We start from the raw sequence: 27891 nt of genomic DNA, 5'->3' as shown, positions 1-27891 counted from the left end.
ATTAAAAAAAATACATGGGATTTTATGTGAACTTGCTCATACTCAGATTTCCAAACATTCTAGATTGTGTTTAAGGATTGTAAATTATTTGTAAAAGTTTAGGCTAGTCATAGGGCTCTATTTATAAAGCATCAGGGATCTGACATTCACTTAAACATTTCCTGGTGGAGAATCAAATACTGCCATTAAAACACATGGATCGGAAAGATTCCCCATCAGGGAAAGTTTGAGAGAATATCTGATTCCTGCTTAATAAATATTATTATTATTACACAGTATTTATATAGCGCCATCATATTACGCAGCGCTGTACAAAGTCCATAGTCATGTCATTAACTGTCCCTCAAAAGAGCTCACAATCTAATGTCCCTACTATAGTCAAATGTCATTAATGTAGTCTAAGGTCAATTTAGGGGGAAGCCAATTAACCCATGTTTTTGGGATGTGGGAGGAAACTGGAGTACCCAGAGGAATCCCATGCAGACACGGGGAGACTCCATGCAGATAGTGTCCTGGCTGGGATTACGAACCTATGACCTAGCGCTGCAAAGGCCGGAGTGCTAACCCCTGAGCCACCGTGCTGCCCAAATAGAGCCCATAGAGTTAAAAGGGGTTATTGCCTTTAGATCTTAGGTGATCTTAGGTGCGGGTACTGTATCTCTGTTTGGAGTTGATTACCTTGGTAAAGGACAGGATTTTATTTTCTGGTGTCAGAGCCACTGTGACCTGGAAGACAGGATAAGCACAGATTAAAAACAACGAATGAAGCAGAAACAGGGGGTTTACACTGCAGACCCTAAGATACAGCTACCTTTTCAGAATATCCGGAATATTATTATATTATAATATTTGAATAGCAATCAGAGTGGAGGGAAAAGTACCATCACAGACCTCGTTGTAAGTAAAGGTATGAGGCTTAGGACCAAGGATATGCCCTGCTAATTTTTAAGGAAGGATTCTATACAAAATGTTCACTTTGCAGGGCACTGCTTAAGCTCAATTAATTTTCCTTGATATTTTCTGCCATTTATAATATATCTTTACTTTTTGAGTCTATTTTAGTAAAAAGCAACATCTGCCAATCTGCTTTGCCTAAATAATTCCCTCTATAAAAATGAGAAACTCCAGTTGTCTACATAAAACTAGGAATAAGTAACTGAGACTGGTAAGTTAGCTACTACTGGGACAGCTGCTCCGAAGATATCCTGGAAAAAACAATAATGATTTATTGTATAAGTGATTTGTACTTTCCACTGTGAACACACAAGAATATTGTTTTCTAACCTGCCCATTTGTTTAGATTATTTGTTTCCTGGAGACATTTTGGATACGACCTAAAATGAATAAAGATAAATAAATATAGCTTGGTTCATAATTTCATTTAAGACATTTTAGTATACATATATGAAAAGGATAGATTAAAAAAAAATTAAGGCAGCGTACTTTAAAGAATGATTTTAGATTTGTGTATACAAATACCTTAGATGTATTTATTCTGTAAGAACAGTAGGGATGTGTATATGTAGCTCAAAGTTGTGAACACTGTGAAAGAAAGGATTGATGCATTTAGAGGCACAGTTCAAGTCGTACATGTCTCTAATTTACATGTAAATGTGCGTGACTAAATGCCATTTGCGTCTTTGAGGTAATATACTGAGTTAAGCACTTAATTCATCTTAATTACAGTAAAGAACTTTACTGTAAAGGAAAAAAAGCTAATCTGGGAAGATGTTGTTCCTGTAGAAAAAACACACATATAGAAGTATAGTCTTAAAAATGAGCAAACAATTTTACTTGCTTGATGTCTAGTAAAAGGAATAATTTTACAAAAAAAAACAAAAAAACTGTTAATACAATTTACATCTTAAGGCAAGAACACATATTTTGTTTTGGAATTCTATTTGAAGCTGTCACCGTCCTGTTGTATTAAATGTTGGGCTATTCTGATAGAGTTCTACGGAGGCAAAGCTGCATTTCTACGTAGTCTTGGGGGTTGCTGCTAAGCCTCCACCTAAATACATTGGTCTATAGCTGTCTAATAGAAATGCACAAGAAATGAAAGAAAAGTAGGTGCCAAAGCATTCCAAAATAGCCTGTAATGTAGACATAACAAGAAATTTATGTTTCCCTATAAATACACCTCATTCCTGCAGCAATTTCTCTCCCTTCCCCACTTACGGGGTCTCTTCCTAAACATGTGTAACGTTTGGTACAACAGTTTTTAAAGGCATAATTTTTCTATTGTGTTGCTAAAAACAGCAGAATAGATTGGCCATTTACACTATTCATGCATTATATAAGAATTTTAATATACACATCTATACAGAAAATGCAAGAAGTACCTTTTCCCAGAAAAATCATTGCCAAAAAAACATGGTAAAATTGCACCATAGTGCCAGAGATAAAACAAAAATTGATATTAGCATTCTTGATGAAACTCGGATGTTCTTTGCAGTCCTTTCAGAGCATTACATCAATATGAATGTACTGGTGTTACTAATACTCATTATGACATGATTTCATTAATGTGATATGCTGGCATCTACTGGTAAGTAGTGAACTAACAGCATTGATTTTTAACAATGCTTTTTGTTTTAGGTTGAAACTTTCAATAAAACAGCAGTCAAGCTCTTTCCTTGATTTTATGGTAGTATGTATAAATGCAAATGTATAGTGCTAGAAAAACAAACAATATGATTCAAAAATATTTTTTTTGGCCCAAACTCAAAATGAAATACTGGTTTTAAAATGTTTAGGGTTTCTAAATCCAAGAAACGCATAACAAGCCAAGCAGTTGTTATCAAGTCTTATTATTCCTTCTTGACCTCCTGTACCTTCTTACATTCTTCTTTATGCGTTATTATACTAACACCCATAGTCATATAGGATCACAGAATACAAGTGAATTTCCTTTCATCTTGTTTTTCAGAATGCTTAAGAATTCACCTATTTCTGGCCTCTAAAAGCATTGCTCTTTCCTTCACAATTACAACTTTTATTGAATATCACCTTAATTTAAAATCTATTTGGTTTAACAGCAAGGTTGGGGCTGTGATACAACTGTTTTATCTGTTTTTTCCACTTAGATAAATAGGCTTTCTTTAACATAGCCTAGTTAATCCCTAGATTGTAGAATATTATAATTATGTACTGTATCAAATACCTATCTATTGTAATAATTAATATTTAAAGTCAGTTTCATTGTGCTTTAGTGCTGATGCTATCATTGTCATTTGTGCAGGTGGTACATTTTACAGGATTGGGATTACTGTCATATCACAAAACATAAGTGATCAAATGACTGTCCAAAATATTGTTTCCACCTGGGTAGGTATAATCCATGAATATGGTTTACTTTTAAAATGATGCCATGCTTTTCAGATTTTGCATTTGTTTTTAAGTTTTTTTCTGATGATAGTATTATAATATTTGATATTGTATGCTTTCTTTATTTTATTAATCCTTTTATTGGATAAGTGGATGTAGATTGTTATGTTGCTGCTGAAGGCTGTTTAATTTTAGTGTAAAATGTTAAGATCTGGAGTAGTGAACAAACCTAGTTTTGAGCTTTAGTCTTTGCTAAATTGCTAAATATGCATTATGCTTGTAAAAAAGAAAGCCATATAAACAAAGGTCCCAATGGGAAAATCTTCACCATATTGGCAGATATATGGCAGATAATCTTTAAAGCTAGAATGAGTTTTCTAACCGCATTGGCTTTCTTCCTTCCTAGAATTGGTTTTGTAAGAATACTTGTTCTGGAAAAACATGTAGGATGGCCTTCTAAAAATGCTAGATGCCTGATTGTAATTGTCCCAGAATAAGTATATAGCGGGTGAAGCAAAAAGAAGTAAGAATTCCAGATTTGGATATGTCTTCCAAGTTAGTTACCAAAATGTATCAAAGCCAATAGATGAGTATGAAAGCCAAGCAACAAATCATTTTTGAAGGAAACACTGCATTGCAATGTTTATTTTGCAGCATTCTGTTAATACACCACATGTGTGGTCCAGTGTGGCTACCACTTAGGGTAGCTGTACTAAGCACAATCAGCTGGTATAGTCCTTTCATGAAAACCAAGTGTCTTTCATGACAAGTGAAATTAATTTGGGGATGGATTCTTTGGAACATGTATACTTGATAAATGCATAGAGCCTATTAAAAAAGAGTTGCAATCTTTTTAAACAATGTCTTAAATTAGAGATATACTCTATATATCTTTAACTCACTTTCTGCAAGGAGATATATTCAGGCTCCAGTTTAGTTTCAGGGCCCCCTGCACACTTTTATTCACAAAAAAAAACTCAAAATAAAACAAAGAAAAATCCAGGATTTTCTCTCACAAGGGATTTATGTCATTACCACATGACAATAAAACACGCATTTTCGCCTCCTGGCTCTGGTCTACCAGACCTCAACTTTGGGAAACCTTCTCCCAACTCACAGCCTTTCTGCCTGAGCTTCAGGCTGCAACTCCCCGTGTCTCAAAGACTTGGTCCAATTTTTATAATCAATGGCCAGGTGCTTCAGATCCATCCTTTTCATCCAATTCCTGACCTGGGAAAAGGGAGGAGTGCCTGGCCCACCCATTCCTTCCAGGAGACTCTGGGCCTGTATCCCATATAGAGGGCTATAAATCTGCAGCAATGCAAATATTAATGACCCTATCCAGGCCCTTTAATTCCTGTTCTAGAGAAACCTGAGTTTTATGATGCCAAATACCCCCCCCGAATTTGGCGTCATGTGTTTCTGTCTTCCAGATATATAAATATATATATAAAAAATAGAACTTAAGTAGAAAATGTAATGCAATAGTAGACAAAATGAGATACATAAAACAAAACAATGCACAAGCACAAATACAAAGAACACTAAAAAAAACCAAAGCAGTCTTACCCATAAATAAAGTTTAAACAAAGTTAAAAAGTTCAAGTAAAGTTAAAACCATTTACAAGTTATCATTAGTTCACATACCTATTATTTACTCACCAGTACCCACTAATTTTCAAAAGACTAAAGCGAAACATTTTGAAAAGCTTTTTTAGATGACGTCTCTAATATTTATGTAGTTGCAGGGGGTTCTTGCCTTAAACATGGAAAGAGATAAGATGAGGCATCACTGGGCTGGTAATTCAGCTGTAACAAAAACAGATGATGGTAGGAACTAGCCATAGGATTTTGAGGCAGGAAATTTGGTTGAGCTTTGAAATAATATGCTTGACGTAGACAAAGATAATTTTAAACACTTTCCAAAATATTTCCTTTCCTTTTAGGTATTGTCACTAGGAAGCTGGTCCTTTAATTAAAATTTTTAGACATTCAGAAGTTTTCCATGTTATTCTAAACAGTGTTATAATTGTTGTTGTAATTTAATGTGTGTGAAATGTGTATTTTTTTCCAGCTTAACGTGACATTTCAGAATTGGAATTATTCAGTGTTTGTTGTTAATATAAGGTAAGAGCATTGTAAAATTGTCGTTTTTTTCAAAATGTTCACAACTGTGTAATTATTAGATAATTAGATAAAATAATACCTAGCTCTAAATCATAATATACTAGATAAGCTTTTCCCAAGCTTTTTTACCCAAGGAACCCCTAAAAATCATGCTCAGGTCTTGGGAAAGATGGGCTAAGACAATTTTGTTTGGTGGTTAGTGGGGAAAATAGCCTCTTACATTGGTGGCCAACGTAAAGAATGCCCCTACAGTTAGCCCACCTAGAATGCAACCCTTCTACACAACTACAAAGTGTCATTTAGCTGACCCTTACACTATATTTTTGCCCCCAGAACTATGCAGGCATCATCGAATATGAGTTCAATCAACCACCGTTCTAGGAACAACCATAACTCAACCACTGGAGGAATCCTGAAGTTCCATGGCATTGTGGTTGGAAATAGCTGGTATAGATTCTCCTACACAGTCAGCAGGCATAACATTTGTGTGGACTGTGCAGCGGAATACGAATTTGTGACTTTTGTTACAGATGTGGGCATATGGTTCCTGGGACCCCAGCCACTGTCATATGGACCTGGACACTGCTTAGCTCTTTCTAACTTTCAGTCAGTACACAGTGAATGATTGTTTTTACTTGGTCACTAGTTGAAAGGGGCCCCAAAACTAGTCTTGTCCTTAGCTAATACTGTCTATCACTGATTCCATGCAAAACTAGAGGTTTAGATGTCTATCCTGTCTGTCAGGGCAATCCAGATAGGCCAACATTGGTTCTATCCCTGTTTAATTTGTGTGTTTTAGTTTGTAGGATAGTTTACTGTATACTTATAAATCCCAGATCTAGATTTGAAAAGATAGCAATATAATAATAATTGACAGTTGCGTGACTTGCAGATGACCTCTTTCTGGCCTGTATTTCGGCTGCTTTATAGATTTGTATGGGGAGAGAAACAGTTATCTCACAAAGAAGAGCTTATCAGCATAAGACCACTTATACTCCCACTAATATAGAGTGGTAAATGGAAAATCTAAAATCATATAAGTGTGATATTCTGTTGGTACAGAATTGCATTCCAAATGCATTACATTGGTGTAATAAAATATTTGGGGACGATACTTAAAGTAATATACATGGCTTACTTAGCATAGTGAGGCTATGCTCAAACTTTTTTCTTGGAACAGCACTTCCCGTACAGGTTCCAGTGACTGATATTGCTGTGCTGATTTTTTAACAGTGTTTGCACATTTTACAACAGTACTAAACTGTTCACAGTCACCCCCATTTATTTGCAATGGGCCGACACGAATGAGACACATGAGGAAGTGGTTTGGGCATGAGGAAGCGTACGCCTCACCACAACCTCAGTGTCAGTCTAAACATTGCCTAAATGTTCACTTAGCTTAATCATGAAAAGGAATTTGTGTTTACTTTGAATACCCAATCATATGCAATTTTTTGTTAATATTCTTTTCTACATGATTTTCATATCAGAAGGAAGTACATTTTGTGCACTTCTGTATAGGTTTGCAAAAATTTGCCTGGCTGTGCTGCGTTTTTCTCTTTGCCTGTACTGGTTGCCATGCTATCTTTGGCTTCAAAATTTTCAGCCTTGGGCATACATACAAAGGGTGAAGTTAGGTTTTCGTATTTTTTGCAGGTCAGTGACTCAAAATTTTGAAGCTATTGAATCAGCATGACAGCTAGATTCGGTTAGAAATGCCAGCCTGCATATACCCCATAAAAAAACTTTATTTTACTTTATAAACTTTGTTTTACTAATATAAAAATTCTAAACTTTTACAATTTCCCTTTCATTTCTAGTATTCAGACCATTGATACCAGGTAAGATATATATTTAATTTATTTGTTTCATGTTACCCTGAAAACTCTTTTTTTGTTCATGTCATTGCCCTACAATCTTTTATGTCAACATCAATTATCTATACCCAACTTTCCAATTATTGGATAATCACCTTCACTGTTTTGTAAAGGGCAATAGGTGTAGAAGTAAAAAGTTTAGAATGATAATTTAACAAATGCTTTCTCCTTGTCGTTGAAGGAAAGGTTTGTTTTAAAGGGTAGCTTTAACCAGACAGTTCTAATTACATTGTCAAACAGACAAATGACAGTAGCAGGAAGGTGGGCAGCACTAGATTGGAAAAATGCTGCCAATAGATTTGTCTGTGCACTGTGAATTAAAAATCACTGCAAAATTGTCAGAATAGGTTAAGATGTACTTTATGTAATTGATAAACAAAGTGAAACTTTGCAAAAAAAAAAAAAACAAATAGTCCAAAACACTTAGACATCACATATCACTCATAAAAAGTAAAGAAGACCAATGATCAATTTAGCTGCATCTAACTCACTGCCCACTGAGACACTTTCATAGACAAGTGGAATTGCATCTGGCAGGTCTTAGCCGGAGGCTCAGGGAAAGTTAGAACGAAGTAACAAAGCTAAACTAATCATCAAGCAGCTACATTTTATTGAATTTGCCAAGTTCAGCTCTGGAACCAATACATTTTAGACTGGAACAGACTTTATGTTTAAGCTATAGGCCTATTGTTCCAGGGATAACTATTTGGGAGAGGAAGAGGTGCTGTGTGTACTACAGATGCCGAAAGTATTTCAATTCAATTTGTTGTGTCTATAATATCTATAATGGGTTGTAAATTTAAATGAAGTACAGGTACAGTTATTTCCTATTTTTTTTTCCTTTTGGGGGTAACCATTACTTTTTTCATTATAGCTTATCAAAGAGTCATGAAAGAATTAGAAGAGCTGTGGAAAATAAAGTAAATCAAAGGTAATGTCACCACTATAGCGGGTCAGCTGCTTAAAATATGGGATAAGTGATGTTTTATGATATCATTAACATTGTTCAGATTGGCTGTTTTTTATAGTGAGTTTGATGGATTATGATGACAGGAACTAACTGAAAATCGTCAAAATGCATTATTTACTTAATCTGTGACATTTTCTATTATACCCATAAAAAAGTTTGCACTGTGAGATGTTTTACTGCATATGTAAGGATTAAAAACATATTTTGTTATTTTCATTGTTATTTATATTTTTTTATGTCAGAAACATACTTTGGATAGCATTGCAATTTTGGAAAAAACATGAATATTAAAATCATTATTAAAATACAAAGAGCAGTGCACTGGGACATTTATTGGCCCTTAGAGTTCCTAAGTTTAGGCAAAATAAGGTTGCCCCTACCATGTTACTTCACCATTTAGGTAAAGTAAGGTTGGCCCCGCCAAGTAAAGTAAGGTTGCCCCCACTATGGTAAAGTTGTGTTAATTGTGGATATACTGTGTTAATCCTTATATACTGTAAATTAAAGTGTATCTAAACCTAAAGCCAAACAGTTAATACATCCCAGTTTACCATTCCATAGATTTGGTTGCTACATTCTTTTAATAGGCTTTTTTTCAATATGTGATTCTGCCACATTCTGTGCAGCTGTGGGAATCATCTTGTCATTGTGGGATAACCTGTAAAAAAATAAAAGTTAGTTACACAAATAACACGCATTCAATACATTACTTTAACATTAAATCCTCTTTTTTTTTTTTACATATATTTTACACATGAATTTCGCAAAGTCGAATCCTGTGTTTTTCAGGTCGGGTCCGAATTTGAACAGCCATATTCGGGTTGAATATAAGGACAACCCAAATTCGAACACCAACACTACACACAACTGTAGGGCTGTAGTCATATTAGTGCCTAGGTAGACTCATACCAGAAATGCAGTGTCTTTTGGGATTGATTTAAAACAGTGTTCATCATATTTTTTCAAATATTTGCTTTTTTATTTCTGGTTCACTTGAATTAAACTTGAACAATTAAAAATATTTATTTATTTTCTCTAATTCATTTTTTTCCTATTTACTTTTTGCAGTTATGTTGTATGGGCTCTACTGGTATACAATAACAGCAACAACATTGTTTTGGAAAAGGATACAATTATGAATAGAATAAATCATAGTTCTAATGATCTCAGTGGTCTGACCCTTCAATCATTATTTGTGTCACCAGTTGGTAAGTTCAACAAATAATATATATCTCATTATTAAATTTGAATGCTACATATTTAGGAATAGCTATAAACATGTGGCAAAGAAAATATAATAATGCTTAAATAAATATGCTTGCCTTAGTAAGCATAGTAACAAGCAGTGGAACTACTAGTAAATGGCTAAAAATTGTTGACGATGTGAGGTAAATTTAGTTTCAGGAAAATGTTTGGCCTGCAGTAAAATTGTATTAGGTATTTGTATTATTATTAATATTATTATATTAAATTATTATGTAATATTATATTGTATCAGAGTAATCCCAATTGTATTAGGATAATAATATTATTTAAATCTTCTCTTTCAGAGTTTTGCCCATATGATGAATACCCAACTTCATACAAATGGCCTCAAACAAGACCAAATAATACACAGGAAATACCATGTTTAAAAAGTTTGGTGTATACAGCCAAAAGAATATGGTTAGAATCTAGAGTTACTAACTTAAATTGTAATATAACCAAAGATAAGGCCTTCTTGTCGATAATGTACTGTATAGATGAATGTATTTATGCACAAGTAACATATTAGAAGTTTGGGGAGTTAGTTATACAAAGAACTCTTTAGATATTGCTGTCTACTAGGCCTTCCATTGTTTTTTAGTGTTTGATAATATTGGGCTGAATATCAAGTAGTAGTTTGTCACATTTAACTGGGAATGTTTTGTAGTGTTTAATATAATTATCAGACAGTCCTAAACTGTATATTTATTGATCCAATGCAAACAGCTTATTAAATTATTATTTACATTACAGTAAACTTAGTGCTACAAAAAAAATGCAGTACGACATGTCCATGCAAGATCCTTTCTAATGTGTATAACACTATTGGGGCTAGAATTATTATAAAGCACACCAGGCTTATGCCTGTACCCAGCACCTTGTAAGGGACGCCCTGAACTCCTTTCTGGAATTCCTCAGTGGCACCCTTCCATGCCTGCTTCCTTCGCACAAACTGCTATTGTGTCTGTCTCTCCCATCAATAAGTTTTCCTATGTCACTAGCCACTGCCATTAGCCTTTTCACCTATCTCACCAATCTCAGTGGCCCCAAGTACCCTGAATGCGAGCTGTACTGTTATGAATTCCTATGTGGTAATGGTCATATAACCAAGATGTGATTTATATTTCTATATATTTCAATATTTCTTTATGATATTTAAACTTTCTGTAAGTAAACATACTATTAAGGAACAAATGGGGGTACACTTCTTGCTGATTCTTTAGCTGTTCTGTTTCTTTTAGGAAGCTTTTCTTTCTCTACATGTAATAGTGACTCAGTGTAAACCCTTGATTGTATTTCTATTATGCACGTTTGGATTGATAATGTATTATTTATATATTATTTATATAATTTTTCCTTTGGCTATAATTTGTGTGTGCTATGCTGTATATAAGGCCTTGGGAAAGGCAGACCGAGCCACACCATACAGTGGACATGAATACATCATGTATTTTCCTATTTAAGTAAAGAAATTATAAATTATTTACTTATAATTTAATTAGAAATTATATATATATATTTATTTATATATATATATATATATATATATATATACACACTCACACACTTACATTTCAGTATATTGTATGAGATAAATATTCTTACAGCTCCATTGTTTTCACAGTTTTTTACAACTTACCAACTATACATCCTATTGGGGTGATCCAGATTTATCAGCGTGCACAGGTGAGTGGAGAGTTTATTTTTATTCTATCATATAATAGGGATCAAGAGAGGCCCAAAGCTTAAATACATAGAGATAATAAGCTATACTTTTGAGTTTGAAGTGGTTAGATGAGAGGTGTAATATTGTAATAATACTTCAGTTGTGCATCACTTTAAGATAAGATATGCCGTTAGTGCACACTTTATGGAAGGTGCAGGAGTCTTCTGTTGATAATATCAATGACAGGAGATTTTAATGAAGTTTTTACAATTACAATTAAACTATATTAAAACTGTATTAAACTGTAAAAGTTTGGTAAGAGTCACATTTATCAGTGTCAAACATGTTCTGTTATCAATGGAATAAAAATCAGATAAAGGTCAGATATAATTGTAGATGTACAGTAATCATGCAGCTGAGGATTGCATGGAACAATATAACTTGTTGTTGTTTTTTTTTATCAGATAACGCAGAAGACTGGGCTAATCAGTTGCTAAATTTTACTGACCAAGAACTGACAGAAGAGAAAGTCGAAGATGTTGTCCAAACACTGAAGAAAATAGTTAACGATGTTGAAATCAATGCTGACCTAGGGAAAACGGTGGTAAATGTGTTCTCCAATATCCTAAGCAGCTCAGACAACGTATTAACAAAATCATCTTCTGAGTAAGTGGTAGTCTAAATTTTGCCTGGTGTACAGCACATATATAATATAAAATAACAGATTACATGGGCTCATATTTTACATGTCATTCATACAATGAGTGCTTAAGCTTTTCATTATTTTAGGCAGAACTTTTAAAAGAGTGTTTCTCAACAAGGGTTTTGTGGAACCGTAGTGTTACTCCAGAGGTTGCTTGGGGATTCTTTGAGCAGTGAGAAGTTTGTGACTTTCAGATCAGATACCACTGACACCAATGATCCTTTTTTATTATCTGTGAGACTGACATTCTTTCCACTGGCCAGCAATGTAAGAGGCATTCTTCTCAGCTGCCACCACATTAATGTACTGTGTGATATAGATATAGTATATATAGCAGGGGTTCCTTAAGATCCTGAAAGTTATTTGAAAAGGTTCCTCATATTAAAAAAGTTGAGAAGCACTGATGTAAATTGAGTTTCTAGTTTCTGCTTGTAATTGGGTATTTTTTTTTTTTAATTTTTTCCAAACTTGGTCTGGATATGGAGATAGTCAAGCAATTAGAATTTTGAGAAAGTAATCAGCAGTTGCAGGCAACATTTATGGTTTCTAGTACAGGTCTCTTTTAGTCCTGCTGTGTGTATGACTGGGGTGGAGATATTTAGCTATAAACTTGTTCTGAGAATAATATGAATAGTTCTGTACACTTTGTAAAGCACATCAGAATATGTTGTCAATAAAAAATGAATAAACAATAACTTCCTCTTTTTTTTCCTTGTAATGCTTTCAGAGCGTTGAAAACAATAGAAGCCTTGGCATTAAAGATTCAATTTTCAGGACCGTCAGTCAGCCTTGTGTCACGTAACTTATGTCTGGGAGTTTCCAAAGTAAATGCTACCTCATACAATGGTTCCAGCTTCAGCGTGGGGGCTCAGGCCAATAGTCAGGAATTTGCGGTACAGTACAATAATATATTACACTTTCCTTCTTCATTCACCAAAACCATGGCATTTAAGAAATGCTCTTTATCATGGTGTGATACTTTAATGTCATATAACACAGAAGAATAATTGGACGGGGACAATTTGGGGCTCTTTTATAATGGAGAGTCGATATCTGCTTTTTATTATACACTCACAAAAATCCCATAGGCTCAGAAAGCTCCAATAAGCACAGGGTGCTCTGGGATTTGAGACTAGGTCATTGGACTTTGACAGGCAAAATAGCCTCCTTTTTGCACAGGAAGAGAACAAAGTTATCAGATTTTCTTTATATATTTTTTATATTGATTTTTATTTTTTATTTTTAAATAACCAGTACAAAAAGGCACAGACATGACTATAAAAATGTACATTTTTATGCTAATATAATATAAAAAATTGTTGGTTCTTAATAAATCTGCAACTTTCTTGAAAATACTACCTAGTAATTCTGCAAAAAAGGTCCCTTTTCATACATGTCTTGTTACATGGTGACAGTACTGTCTCGTTAGTGCTCTTGGATTATCAACTTGTTACCAGAACCTTTGGGCGAGACAGCAAATGGGCATTTCAGCAATCCTGGAGCATATTAATTTCTGGTTTGCTGAATTACCCAGCTTCACAGTTGAAAGTGTATCATCTCCAGCCTTGGAGAGCTTTAATAAGTTAGGCCCAATGTACAGGACTGATTCTCCAATATTATGATCAAAAAGCTGGTCCTGTGCAAGGGTGGGCAGTGAGTGTATGAAGACAGGTGTGATAACAGTTTTTCATTAACAAAAACATAAAAACAAATGGTATGGTACAATAAATGCAGTTTTACATCTGTGTTATATATGTTTTATATATTTTTATGAATTTTTAACTTTATTTGAAGTAAATATATTTAAATTATATGTTCCGCTATGTTACCAAATTCAAATGTTATGACTTTTATTAGAAAAACAACAACTCAAGAACAAAGAACTGGATATGATATGATTTAATGTAATCATTTGACATATCATGTGTCATATGAATAATGTAAGTGCTTTCAATTTTCAACAGATTAACATGAAACAAAATCAAGACAATTCACTGGCCTCTGTTGTCCTCCCATCCAGCCTTTTGTCAGAATTAAGTCCAAGTGATTTCCATACGGTTTCAAGAGCTCAGTTCACATTCTTCAGCAAAGCTGGACTTTTTCAGGTGCATAAAACTTACAGTAATATATATATATATATATATATATATATATATATAGTGTTTATGGTATTTAATAATGATATTTGTTAGTAATATTTTGTAAACGAGTAATATATGTAAACGAGTTTAGATTTAGATTAAAATTGTTTACAAAGATCATTTTTTTTTGCTTGAAATGTAACAGTAATTTTAGTTTAAGGAAGCATAACATATTCCAGGTACATCCCAAAACCGTGCATACTTTTACAGCCCAACAGAAAAGCCTGTCCTCTGCCAGCATGCTGTAGAAAACATCTTCTGCCCTGTGTAGAAGCAGTGATCCCTGCAGAAGTAGAGCTAGAACTCTTCCTAAAATGCTCCAATTAGCAGGATTGATGAAAACATAAAAAATAATTATCAGGCAGATAAGGTTATTTTATTGCAATAAAGAACCTGTCTGGTCGCAATTTTATAGGATTGTGTAAAGGTTTAATAATTACTGAAAACGTGACATAATGGGAATTTTACCTATATCTGCTCTCATGTAACTGTTTATTATGATACCTTTGCCAATCAGATAAGAGACCCAAGTCATTCCACAGGAAGTGATCTAACATATTCTTATCAAGCAGCCTAGTTGCAGCTTGCGTTGTCATTACTATGATTACATTTAGGAAGCAGTGTGTTTTTACCCATTTACCATGTACTTTTACTGGGCTGTTCAGTACATTGTAATTAAGCACATTTAGAAAAAGTTCCATTAAAAAATACTGTAAACAGGACATTGGGTTACAAAGGTAACACATGTTTCCTTAAATTTATATAACATAATATTTTATTTTGTTTAAATGTTTGACACACTTCCTGTATTTATTTTTCTGCTTGATGCACTTGTGATTAGTGAAAAGTACATACTTTCATTCATCAAAAATGTAAAAAACATTTTAGTTTATTATTGAACTCTTTTAGAGTGGTTAGGTGATTTATTTGCAGTATTACAACCTAGTTAAGTTCTGGCACATTTATATCCCTTTATAATTTCATACCCCTGCCCCTCATAATTATGCACCCCTGCCTAATGTTTTTTAAAGTCTTAAAATACATTATCTGTTAGGAAAATTCTGCCTTCTTTATTCATGATTGAATAGCAAAAGAGGCAATTTGTCAGTTTTGTTACTGAGATCTAATTACAGATTGCACCATGCACCTGCACTTGGTGTGTAACAGAGGATGGCGGTTCTCCTTACAATTTAAATGGAAGTCTGTCTATGGATGAAATTATTTGAATAAATCTAGTTTTTGAAGATATTTGCTTGTTAATACTCCCCAATGGAGTGAGCATCAAACTCTGGTCCATTTTGGACTGTTATATTTAAACAAGATGAACATGTGCTAAAGTTGGGAAGAAGGTAACATGGAGGTCACTAGTACTATCTCTGATTGCATAATTGTTACTGTGACTTTGAACAATAAAAAATGTTTATAGGTATTTATTTTCTGGTAAATGTATTTGCTTCCTAAAAAAATACCTTTTGGTACGGACGCACTGTGATAGGTAATAACTCACTTTTATGATATGTAAAACAATAGGTCTGGTAAAGATAAAATGAAAAAAAAAAAAAAAACTTTTTGTAAAAAACAAGTTGAGTATATAACTGTACTGTATATCTCACCCCTTATACATTTCAGCTTCTCTATACATTTGGCTCTCTTAGCACAGCGTTTGGTCCCAGAATACTCAATAGCCAGTCCCAAATGTTGCTGCTGGTAGTACAGGACAAGCCTGCATAGTTTTGACTATCAAATTATTTATCATTAATTTGAACAGCAGTGTTTTGCACAGTGTAAATAGTAAAAAGAGGTAAAAGATACATAAAAATAAAAAAGAACATATCATTAGGAATATTGCTTTATAATATTGTGCAATATTAGATTACAACTTTCCTATAGCATGCTTAGCTCCTTATTACATGTAACATGCTGGCAGGGAACAGGCTACTTGAACTGTCCCTTTTTGTTTTCAATAATCTTTTGTTATATTCTTTATTTAGGATTCACACTTGAGTTCTGTGAATAAAAAACTCAACAGTTACGTTGTGGCATGCAGTATTGGAAATATTTCTATTCATAACCTTGATGATCCAGTTAGGATTACTGTTAAACATCGAACACCACAGGTAATAAGTTCCTTTCTCTGTCTATATATTTTCTTGATAATGCATATGCTTGATAATTCAATAGGTAGCCTAGGCACAATCATAAATATCATCAAGGTCAGTTTTTTGTTTAGTTTTTTGTCACAAAAAAGTAATTGATTAAGGTATTTTATTTGCCATTACCAGCTCTTTCTAGTTTATATTTCTGAGTTCAAATATTGTAATTATTTAAAACCTCTTTGGTGGTCATGGTGCATTTATTAAGTAGTTTACATTGTATTTATTTTTATATCTCTGATTCTATTGTAGGAAAATGGAGATCCGACCTGTGTTTTCTGGGATGCCACTAAAAACTGTAAGCCATAATTTAATATTGTGCACCAAAATATCTTGAAATCTAGGACATATCAAGTCATGTTCTGAACTACCTGAAAGTTATATCAAACATTATACTATACACTGTTTACTATATTTTAGGGTTCAGGTACTTTTCATTATAAAACTGTCTGTTTAAAATTGTATGTTTAAAAATGTTTACCTTTTCAAAGATTTTACTACATCTGTATATACTCAAAAATAAACTGATCCAGATTTAAACCAAGGTTCCTATTTTTCCCTAAGAATACAGGTAACCTCAGTATAAACCCAGGGCACAAAATGAGGCTGTCACTGCTAATACTGAAAACAATGATTAACAAAAATCCCCCAAAAATTATTATGAATAAACGTGTCCAAAGCATTATATTTTAAAACGTGAATTTTAAAGGGAAAAAGCTTAGCCTGTATGTCTTTCTTATAGCCTAAAGTATTTTGTACTTTTGAGTTGGTTAGGCGGGGTCACTTGCTCTTAAATGATCTTTTATGCATGGGTATTGTCCCCAGTAGATGGTGTTGTATCCTAATGTAAGTGTGTAACAAACTTTTTAATAACTCTATTCCTGAGCTGATGGCTCTGATCTGTCGAGCCCTGCAGCTGTGGATAGTTACAGTGTTACTCTAGGACCTGTCACAATGGCCCTGATTTTTTAAAGCTTTCCAAGGCTGGAGAGGATACACTTTCATCAGTGAAACTGGGTGATCCAGCAAACCTAGAATGGATCTGGTCCATGATTGAAAGCATTTGCTAGCAAATAGCAAATGACTTTGAATAAATCCATTCCAGATTTGCTGAATCACCCAGCTTCACTTGTAAAGTGTCTTCTCTCTAGCCTTGGAGAGCTTTACTAAAGCAAGCCCAGTGTAAAACCCTGATATTCTAATGTTATTTTGGGTGCAAACAAATCTCAGTTTTTCTTGAGTATATGCAGTATGTTTTACAAAATAAAAATTGAATACATCAAAGTACTATCTAGTGCACATTTTCTGTGGTGACATCTATAATGGTAGTAGACAAGGCTATGAATCTTTCACTTGTGTGCACATAGGGATATTGAACTCCACATATTATTTTACATGCAGAATAACATTACTACCTGAATAAAAAATGTAACATTGTTATATGTAGTCGTGATAATAAAAACAGCCATTATTTACAAAACCTCTATAGATTTCTTCTTTTATTTGGGAAAATAGTGTATCATACAGTAAGACTTCTGACTTAACAATGTAAGAACAGCCAGGAATTTTTCAATATGCATAAGAAATAGGATGTTTATAGACTTTTTTTTCAACATTACATGCATTTGGCTATTTTTTATATCTAGTATAAATAATGCGCAAAAATACAGTACCCCCTTTACTTGGAAAACTAAGTAAAAACAAACACAGCTGTTAAAAGACTTAAGGCAGCCAATGTTTCTTATACAACATTTAAAATCTTGTTTGGTCAAGGGTAAAGGCATATTTCTTAACAGCTGATTCTTTAGTTTTGCCTTTCAACAGCTGGAAATGGCGGCTGGAGCAATGCTGGCTGCAGGGTGCTGATAAATGAATCCAATGCTAACGAGACAGTCTGCCTTTGCAATCATCTCACACATTTTGGTATATTGATGGTAAGAATGTTTCTAATTTTTTTTTTTAAATTCATTGTATTACAAATAAGTTTTTTTTTTTACTATTTAAGTAAACAAAAGAAAATACTTCCAAATTTTACATAAGCAACTGAGACTGTAATTTTTAGGATTACTATCTCCTTCAGATTTTCTATAAACAAGGTGTTAAGGTTCCTCTTTTGCTGTATCTTTCATCAGAACAGAGAATTTAGTGAGAGATGTCTGATTCAATATTTGACTTCAAGCCAAATATGATTGTAATATGTTTGACAGGGTGGGAACTCCGTTAAGGAAATCTTGTGCTATAGTGGAAGAGAGATAACAGTAGGTGGTGTAGTTTAAATTCCTCTACTGCATCCAAGAAGTGAAATATGTTCTTCTGCTTTAAAATAATATATAACATATTTTTCACAACATTATATTGTATTTGGAATGTTTTGGGTCCATCCACACCAAACTTCTGTATAAGTGCACCGTGCTCCAGTTAGCAAATGACAACACATCCAAACACATTATACTTCATGTCTTGTAACATACAAGTGAAATGTAACTTGCATTTCAGCTTATATAATATTTCATAATTTTATTTTAATTTTGTCATACTGTGGGATTGATGATATTTCTCATGCAAATACTTTTTTGAAAGACCATAAAGTCAAGGTTTTACTAAATTCTAAACAGAACCCTAATTTAATTGAGTTATCTACTGCATAAAATAAATATGTTAGAACCTGTCTCGAGAATTTTCCACCCGGTTATACTTTGCCATACATGAGCTCATGAGCCACGTGAGCTTGTATTTGCTGTAGAAGGTAGTGAGTTCAGCCAGCACTTTCTAATATATACTGGTCCAGGGTTATGTTGATGTCATCGTGGGCTGGCCAATCAGGATGTTCAAAATTGCTGAACCCAGAATGGGTGAAGATATAAACAGTGGTGAGAAATCTTGTGGACATCACATCACTGGAAGTACGGTAAATGCAGTGGGCTTCAGTTTATGGTTACTACAGAATCAATTCCCCAATACATGAAATACAGCTGTTTGAATAATACTGGTTTTCATTTCCACAATGTTCAACTTAGAGGTTGCACTGGTACTTATTAGAGACATTTTCAGTTGTGTCAAATGTATCTGATGCTTTGCACAACAATAGTCTAAATAGCAATAAAATAGGGTCTAATCTGGTTTAATAAACAAAAATTAACAAGCACTATGAACAAGGATACAAAACATAAAAAAAACTTTCAATTTATACAACACAATCTTTTTTTTTGTAGGACCTTCAAAGAACTCAAACATCTTTAGATCCAGAGACTACAAAAATACTTACCTTCATAACATATATTGGCTGTGGAATCTCTGCCATATGTACAGCTGCTACACTCCTTACTTATATTGCATTCGAGTATGTATATTATTTTATTCTTTTCAGATTTTTCCTAATAATACATATAACCCTTGTTTTTGAGTTTCTTCCCAGGAATTTGTAGATCTTTATTATTGTCTATTTTTAATTTTTCTTTTTGTCTCTCAATATATTTTTTTCCAATTAATAAATAATTAATACCTAATAAATTTGTGAATGCTTTCCTGAAGAATATATTAAAGATTGTACCGGTTATCTTTCTCTTCCAGAAAAATACGGCGTGATTATCCTTCTAAGATCTTGATGAACTTGAGCACTGCCCTGCTATTTCTGAACCTTTTCTTCCTCTTGGATGGCTGGCTCGCATCCTTTGAAATAAATGAACTCTGTATAGCCGTTGCTGCTCTGCTACACTTCTTTCTTTTGGCTACCTTCACCTGGATGGGATTAGAGGCTGTACATATGTACATAGCCCTAGTAAAAGTCTTCAACACTTATATTCGTCGATACATTCTGAAATTCTGCATTATTGGTTGGGGTAAGTATATACAAAAAAATGTAGAAGGAGAGAAAAGGAGATGGCTTTTTTGGCAATAATGATTTAAATGTATTTTTACTTAGAGATATTTCTAAACTAAACATAGTCCTCCTAGGCTAAATCATAGCTAATGAGCTCATGTTTACAAGTCACATGGGGTCATGATATAAAATATAAGTCTTGTCTCAACTGCCGACGCGTTTCGCCACAAGGCTTCCCCAGGGGAGTTCAGAGACTTAAGTTTGTCAATATACTTCAGGTGAGTTGATATTTAGGAGGGAGATGAACACGTTCAATGATGGAATGTAACATTAAAAAGGTGGCTGAGTGTCACTTTATTGCAGTATTGATTAACTATTAATTTTATTAGTAGTAGTTTGTTAGTTGATTTGGTTAACGTCATAATTCAGTGGTAAGTATAGAATATTTTCATGGAGGACCTAATGAGATCAACTCCCCAACATATTATTACCATAGTATCGAGGTTAAAACCTGAATTTTAATTTATTAAAAGCCTGAATATAACACAACAGACCCTATCTTTGGTAAATACATCTCCCATTTATATACAAGAAATATCTTACTGGGAATTAATAAAAGCATGAGTGTTTTTCTGGGTTACAGGAAGAAAATATTTATGAGAACTCAACAAGTATTTAGAAGTAACAAAAATAATTGGTAAAAATGGAGTAATGTAGATCAATGGCAACAGTAGGCTAATTGCTCAGTTAATGAGGTTCCCAGTAGTAAAACTGAATGGAAAGTACTTAACTCCTAACATGAGTCAAAGAAAGATTTCAACCAAGGAAGACGTGTTTGTTCTGAATTGGCAAATGCTTCTAGGGTAAACCCATGAAGTATAAAATTCCAACATGTTAATAAACAGCTTAAACACAGGGAGGAAGTTACTTTGATTATGGGTTAGAGGGTCATGGTTGGCTAATCCTTAGAATTTTCTAGTTGTTTGTGAATTGATGTGATGATGTGTTTATAATGTTTAGTACATTAAACTTTTTTTTTAATTAAATTTTAGGGAATGCTTTCAAGGCTATTGTTTAGTATTTAAAGTGTTGAAAGAAGGACATTTCCTATCAACTGTTAGCATAATAGTATGTGTCTGCAAGTTCCTGTTTTTTTATATAGGTAAAGTAAGGTGATGATCAGGGATTTATTCAAAGTTTCCTGTTGCCTTAGTTATATATGTAATGCTGTCAGATTCCAGACAAGAGCGTTCAGAACAGTTTGATTCATTTTACCTGTGACTTTGTTAGCAGCTCTCCATCCCTTTAGCTCCCATGTTAGCTTTACCAGGTTCAGTAGTGGCCTAGCAATTCTGCATTTTGTTGTTGTCACTCTTACCTAATACCTTTGTCAATAGTTTAAATTTACTTATGATAAATTTAGGTCTGGTAATAATTTTAAGGTTAAGAAAATTGTATTATATTAAATGGTATAGTCACACATGGATTTAAAAGTTCTACTAGTTAAAGAGGCACTGTTACTTTTTGACATGTCTGTGTGAAGGCATACCCAACCCACTGATACTCACCTCTCCAGCGCTCGACCTGTCACCACCAAAATTTCTGCCATTATAGCCTAGGAGATATTGTGGTGTCCCATCTATTTGGCTGCTGGCTCAAGAGCTACATTGACAGACTATTTTGAAGAAGAGAAAGCATGTTTTGGGGCATGAGAAAGCTTGACACAGATTTTGCCATGTATGGGCAATTTTAACATTCTTAAATGAGTTTTGTGGTTTTGGTATATGTTTTGTGATATTACCGTAAATATGTAGTCTGTTTTACCTAATTAAATTGACCCAATCAATGATGATTTTGAATTACTTTTATTTTTTTTTTTATTTTTTTTTTTAGGTGTACCGGCTGTTGTGGTTGCTATTGTTCTGGCCAGTACACACAAAAACATTGCCTATGGAAGTAATTTGTATGGCAAGGATTCTGATGGAAATGGTGGCGATCCATTGTAAGACTTTAAGCTTCTCTTTTTTCATATGGTGGTTAAATTTGCTGATTTAATACAGCTCTGTTTAATTCATATGATATCATTTACATTTTAAATGTAAAACAGCTGATAGTTTACTAGAGATGAGATGTGCAATAAAATGGGGCCATAAATATACTGTAAAATTCTATGCAGTTATGCATGTTTATCTTTCATTTCTTTTTTATTGTAATGTAAAAAAGTACATTCATTTAAAGTTCACAAATCATTTTCTGGCACCAGAGAATATAGTTGCAAGTAAAATCTTAATTGATAGAGACTAATTTATTGTTGTATGAAGCTGGATTAGGCAAGTAGTATCCTCAGTAAACAGATGCATTATATATATTCTGATGGCTCATTTATTCCATAAAAGCCTAAGAATTTAGAGCACATTCTGGCTTTATCAAAGACTGCATCAAGTTTGAATATACATACACATTTTTTACTGAATATTTTAATCTTAATATAGAAAAAGCTCATATCTGAACAGAAACAATGCAGAGAATACATTATTTTTATTAAGTGTATTTCATTCCTAATTCCATTGCTTGGCAATTGAATCACAATTCATATGTCTTATGTTACAAAACTGTTTTTATGCAGTCATCTCAAGGGTTTTGTTTTGTTGCAGCTGCTGGATAAATGACAACACCGTTTTCTATGTGACCTGTGTGGCCTACTTTGTAATTATATTCCTGATGAATGTGGCCATGTTCATTGTGGTGATGGTACAGATTTGTGGAAGAAATGGAAAGAGGACCAATCGTAGCATCCGAGAGGAGATCCTGCGGAACATGCGCAGTGTTGTTAGTCTTACGTTCCTACTTGGAATGACATGGGGATTTGCTTTTTTTGCTTGGGGAAAAGTTACTGTTGCCTTCCTGTATCTGTTCACTATTTTCAATTCTTTGCAAGGTACAGTTTGGCTTCATAAATTGAAAAGTTATACATTGTTTAAATATAAAATATTTAGTAATTCTTCAGCAGCCAGTGGCTACTTACTCAAGTACCACCTATAGGATAAACATTAGTTGGTATTGTCTCCTAAAACACTACGAAGTGTTACAGTGCTTGTACAATGCATGGTAACATGTTGCGCTTAGCACACATCATGTCCAACTCTCCTGTTCTTCACACTTCTTTTAGGTCAAATAGCTGTAATGCCAGCACCTTCTGGTGCCTAGGCAATGTTCTCTTCTATCTAAATGCATACATTTACATATAGTAGCAAATATTGTATATTGTTTTCGTAAAAATTGTCTAAAAAATTGCTATTTTATAAGCATTATTGTAAAATGCAATAAATAGTCCTTTTGAAGGGATTTAGGGGACAGTTAACTATTAATGAATTTTCACACACATCTCAGTGTATTTTATTAATACAAAGTACTATTCACTGTTAACACTCAGCTTGTTTTTCTCTATAGGTTTGTTTATATTTGTCTTCCACTGTGCATTAAAAGAAAATGTACAGAAACAATGGAGACGGCACCTGTGCTGTGGGAAACTTCGCCTGCCAGATAATTCAGGTAAATCTTAATAATTTATTGAGATCAATAATGGATGGATCCGCTTTTCAAATATTAATTATTGGAAGTCTGTAGTGTGGTTTACAGTATCTAAACTGATGTATGAACTAGAGCCCTGAAGCACTTGTCTCAAGTCAATCTTTAGTAAAAGCTAGGCAGGTAAAAAACAGGGCTATTGTTTATATATATAGATAGGTACCATTACAGCAGCAGTACTTGGGGCCATAGTACAAAGAAAGTCTCATAGCCTTGTTTGTGACATTAAATTATAGATGTTGTGTTTGCTTTTATTCTGACATCAGAGAAAGCTAAATCTTCCATACAATACACTGTCTCCATATTCAGATTTCTGATGGCTTAAGTTTCTAGCCATATGCTTTATGGCGGTGCAATAGTCCTTGCTACATTTTAGCAGCGTTGAGTTTCAGGGCAGGGGTTGGATTTTATATGTCACATGTTCTGCACTTTCTCTTCTATCAGTTGAAGGCGATAATACACCTAATATATTACACATATATGAACACTGTGTAATACATTATATATTTAAGAATAAATGAATGATTATGACTGTGTAATTGGATGATCAGAACCAAACTAGAAGTGCAAATTCTTGACATGAATGGAGGGAAACATTAAGAGCAAAGACAGATTTTTATTGCTTCGGAGGTAAAGCAAGGATATGGGGTGCTGGATCTCTCAAAGTTCTTGATGTTCTTAGTCAGGTTTTAAAGTGTAGAAAGAATAATTCTCTGAAGACAGACCTCACATTCTGAGCTGCCATCATACATTTCTGGGCCCATACTGTATATACATTCTTCAACTTTTGAATATTAGTGACAGTCTTGTCAATAAGATCCCATATTTATGATTAGAAACAATTTTTCACTCTTTGTTTATAATGAGCATATAAATTGCATTATGCTGGGATTGGACAATTTTTGACCATTACTCAGGGGATATGGTTATGTCGTGAAATGTCTGAAACATATTAAATGCTTTTGGATTTTTTGGACTTTGTAAACATGTAGTTCTGTTTTATCCACATGGCTTTACAATACAGTTAATTGAAATGTACAATTGATGATAAAATGGTTGTTTTCAAATGATCTGAAACTTTGCATTTAATTAATGATAAACTATATAGAATAAAGTAAATAGTGTTACTCTATTTTTGGGATGTATTTACTTTGAGAATAATTCTTGTACAATGTTGCTTTTCAGATTGGAGTAAAACAGCCACTAATAACACAAAGAAGGTCAGTTCAGATAATCTAGGAAAATCGCTTTCATCAAGTTCAATAGGCTCAAATTCTACATACTGGACCTCCAAGTCTAAGTCAAGCTCAAATCCTTTCTTTAAAAGAAACAGTAGCACAGGTGAGTTACTTTAATTTTTTTAATGTAAACAAACCTTTACATCAAAACTACTGAACAGGGAAATTATACTGTATATACAACAACATGCACATTTGATCAGTTGGAGGGCCACCATCCTCTTGAATCATGACTAAATAAAGATTCTTGGTAATTTTTTGGTAATTTGTGTGTTTTTCTAATTTAAGATACCAAGTGGCCGCTGTCTAAGAACATACCAATCAGACAGAATAGATAAGCTTTCATATCTGCTTTTTATTATTCACTGATATATTAGAGTTGGCAGCACAGTACACCCTCATTTGCCTCCCTTCTCCGCTCTTTATTCAGAATAACTTCGCCAGTTAAGTAGAATATTGTCTTTTACTGTGGCATGTGGAGATAACTAACAGTTTATTATTTCGAGAGCATAAACCATTTCCTTTTGTGTGATGATCTAACAGGAAACCAAAACTCTCATGTAAATTATCAGATTATTTAGTTAACACTTATAACAGATAACATGCATACTGGTTGAATGATAAATCCTTGCCTAATGTTGAATGTTAACAACATATGTAACATAATAGAAATAATGTTTATTTTCTGAAGATATAGCTACGATAGGGTATTACAGTAAATTCCTTCCTTCCAAATTATTCAGAGCCCTTTATAAAGCAACATAAGAAGTATTTAGTGTCCTGTGATTTTCTTTGGCAGAACTTCCAAAGGCATTTTTTGCTCGATGGAAGGGGTTACGTGTAATGACATCAGTACCTTCTTGTATGTGAAGATGTATTTCCATCTTAATATAGCTTCTGGCCCATTTTAAAGAAGAATAATGTTATCATCTGAACTGTGGCAAAGATAATAAAAAGTACCTGTAGAAAGTGAGTTTACCTGTAAGCCCAATAAAGCAATGTTTGCCTAGAGAACTCCTTTAAGGCAGTCTCCCATCCTTTAAATTAATATCTCCTAAAATCCCATTTAGCAAAATTACATTGTCCCCAGCTTTAAAAATGTCTGGGAGGTATGTGTAAGAACTGCTGACTCCTGGAAAAAATGAGTGCCCGAAAGTCAGTGAGAATGTGTTCCTACAGTAGACTTGAGTGAATTCCTATGGGATGTAGATGACCAAGCTTTTTGTAAAGGCATTGGTGATGCATGGTGTTGTTTCAGGATTGTTAGTGCCAAATATTCTAAGCCTTTATCCTATTTACTTGTTTTACACCTTGTGGTTTACACTAACGTTTATGTAACTCACCCAACTGACCAAACATTCCATGTTTATGGCATAGATAATGGCATCTAAGAGCATTCCTTAAGCCGAGGTGGAACCATCCAGGTAAATGTTTCTGTAAGGTTGGTTGGATGCATGACCTTTCAACATATGGGCTGGGTTCTTCTGCATGAGGTCACTCAACGGAACAAACCATTTTCTAATCAAATTCTCTCATTCTGCTACTTCATCTTATGACAATGGTGCTTGTTTCTTCATTTCTGGAATTCCATATTGGCTTTTTTTTCTTTACATTACTGCTTGCATCAGTTTAAAATTATTCAAGGTGGCAAATTGCTGGTCTTCTTTAAGAGCTTTTTGAATTGTAAAAAAATATATTTAACCTCTGCTACATGCATGATGTATCATGTAATTAACATGTTGCAGTGATGCTTGAAAGTATTGAATTATTGAATATAATCAATGGGTATATTAGGCTAGGGGGGTTATGAACTTTGTTTAATAACTTGCTATGAAGAGTAATAAACTGCACCATTACATTAATAGCTTTTAGCAATTTAGTGTACACAAAGATTAAACTCTGGGTTTTTCATGGTAATCCAGTTCTTCTGACATCATATGTGCAATTTTACACACTCATTAAGCTTAGAACTTTGGATTTTCATTGTGCTGGCATTATCCAGGTGTGTGAGTTTTTCATAGCTGAAATAGATTGATCAGGTTTCTTTAGATGTAACAAAAAGTAACTTTAAAGTAGCTCTGATGTCTATGACTAAATGTACACAAAGTTTGATCACATATAGTATATAATTGTATAACACTGGCTTTTAGTGTTTATCACTCATACTGTTTGTTATTGCCTTTTCTTTATAATAACATCATAGCAACAGGGGTCCAACTGCCTATTTGCCAGAAAAAAATGCTGGTATTTGTTCAAAACAAACATTATTGACCCTTTATCAACTAATAGCCACTTTTACAAGTACCATAAGCTATTGGCACACTAGTGCCTGTCACCAAATTTTTATTGTTCTGATCAGTCTTTTTAAGAGATCATGCTATACATTTCCATTTTTAAATTTGCAGTTGTTATAGGGAACAATGGAGATCTTCTCTTTAAAAACTAATAATTGGCCTAATTGACTACAACTTTTAATATGTAAATTGCGCCTACAACTAGTGGCAAGTTAATGGAACTTCCGATCGCCACTGTTCTCCACTTTTAGAAGCCTGTTCTCCACGAAACACCAGGGGACAAAACCTTTTTCCACTTTTAGAAATATAGCAAAAGTGGTGATCAGGTATCTAAAAATGGAGAACATAAACTGGAGAACAAGGTTTCCAATAAGATGGTATTGACATTTACTAGTTTGCAATATTTTTACATTACTTGTTAGAAAACCTTACTCTGCCTTTCTGTGCTTTACTCTTCATACAGTAGCATGTTAACCTGGCATGACAAGTTAACTCGGTGCAATGATCTGCAATACGACACATACTCTGCTATGATTGCTGATTATAAGATCATGTGCTTTGGAATATTTACATTCTGATTATCATAATACTATCTGCTTTTTCTCCTGTATTATTATTGTGTTTATACTTCTTTGTTCTGTATATTGATTGTGTATTTCTATAAAAAACACAGTTTCAGAATAGAGTGTTAATACATGTTTACTGCATAGACTGACTTTAATTTTTTTAAAGTAAATAAATA

General features: G+C 33.7%; 1 protein-coding gene across 5 annotated transcripts in view; it reads left to right on the top strand.

The window, feature by feature from the left end:
* Positions 1-27891, top strand: part of ADGRG6 (adhesion G protein-coupled receptor G6) — a 108184-nt gene that overhangs the window by 74599 nt on the left and 5694 nt on the right. For 4 of the 5 annotated variants that reach the window (XM_072409300.1, XM_072409302.1, XM_072409304.1 and 1 more), the window contains 19 exons: positions 3242-3327; positions 5402-5454; positions 7275-7295; positions 8206-8262; positions 9370-9509; positions 9852-9966; positions 11171-11232; positions 11677-11878; positions 12643-12808; positions 13880-14020; positions 16048-16173; positions 16462-16507; positions 18034-18143; positions 19422-19549; positions 19780-20048; positions 21923-22031; positions 22684-22967; positions 23480-23581; positions 24803-24958. In XM_072409300.1, the coding sequence (XP_072265401.1) occupies positions 3242-3327; positions 5402-5454; positions 7275-7295; positions 8206-8262; positions 9370-9509; positions 9852-9966; positions 11171-11232; positions 11677-11878; positions 12643-12808; positions 13880-14020; positions 16048-16173; positions 16462-16507; positions 18034-18143; positions 19422-19549; positions 19780-20048; positions 21923-22031; positions 22684-22967; positions 23480-23581; positions 24803-24958 (2373 nt within the window). Of the gene's footprint in view, positions 1-3241; positions 3328-5401; positions 5455-7274; positions 7296-8205; positions 8263-9369; positions 9510-9851; positions 9967-11170; positions 11233-11676; positions 11879-12642; positions 12809-13879; positions 14021-16047; positions 16174-16461; positions 16508-18033; positions 18144-19421; positions 19550-19779; positions 20049-21922; positions 22032-22683; positions 22968-23479; positions 23582-24802; positions 24959-26232; positions 26280-27891 lie in introns of all 5 variants that reach the window. The other variant, XM_072409301.1, reaches the window with a different exon arrangement.

The sequence above is a fragment of the Pyxicephalus adspersus genome, chromosome 4, assembly GCF_032062135.1.
Source record: "Pyxicephalus adspersus chromosome 4, UCB_Pads_2.0, whole genome shotgun sequence".
NCBI classification, from domain to species: Eukaryota; Metazoa; Chordata; class Amphibia; order Anura; family Pyxicephalidae; genus Pyxicephalus; species Pyxicephalus adspersus.
Note: the sequence above shows the minus strand (reverse complement) of the source record. Positions and strands in the feature narration are given on the sequence as shown.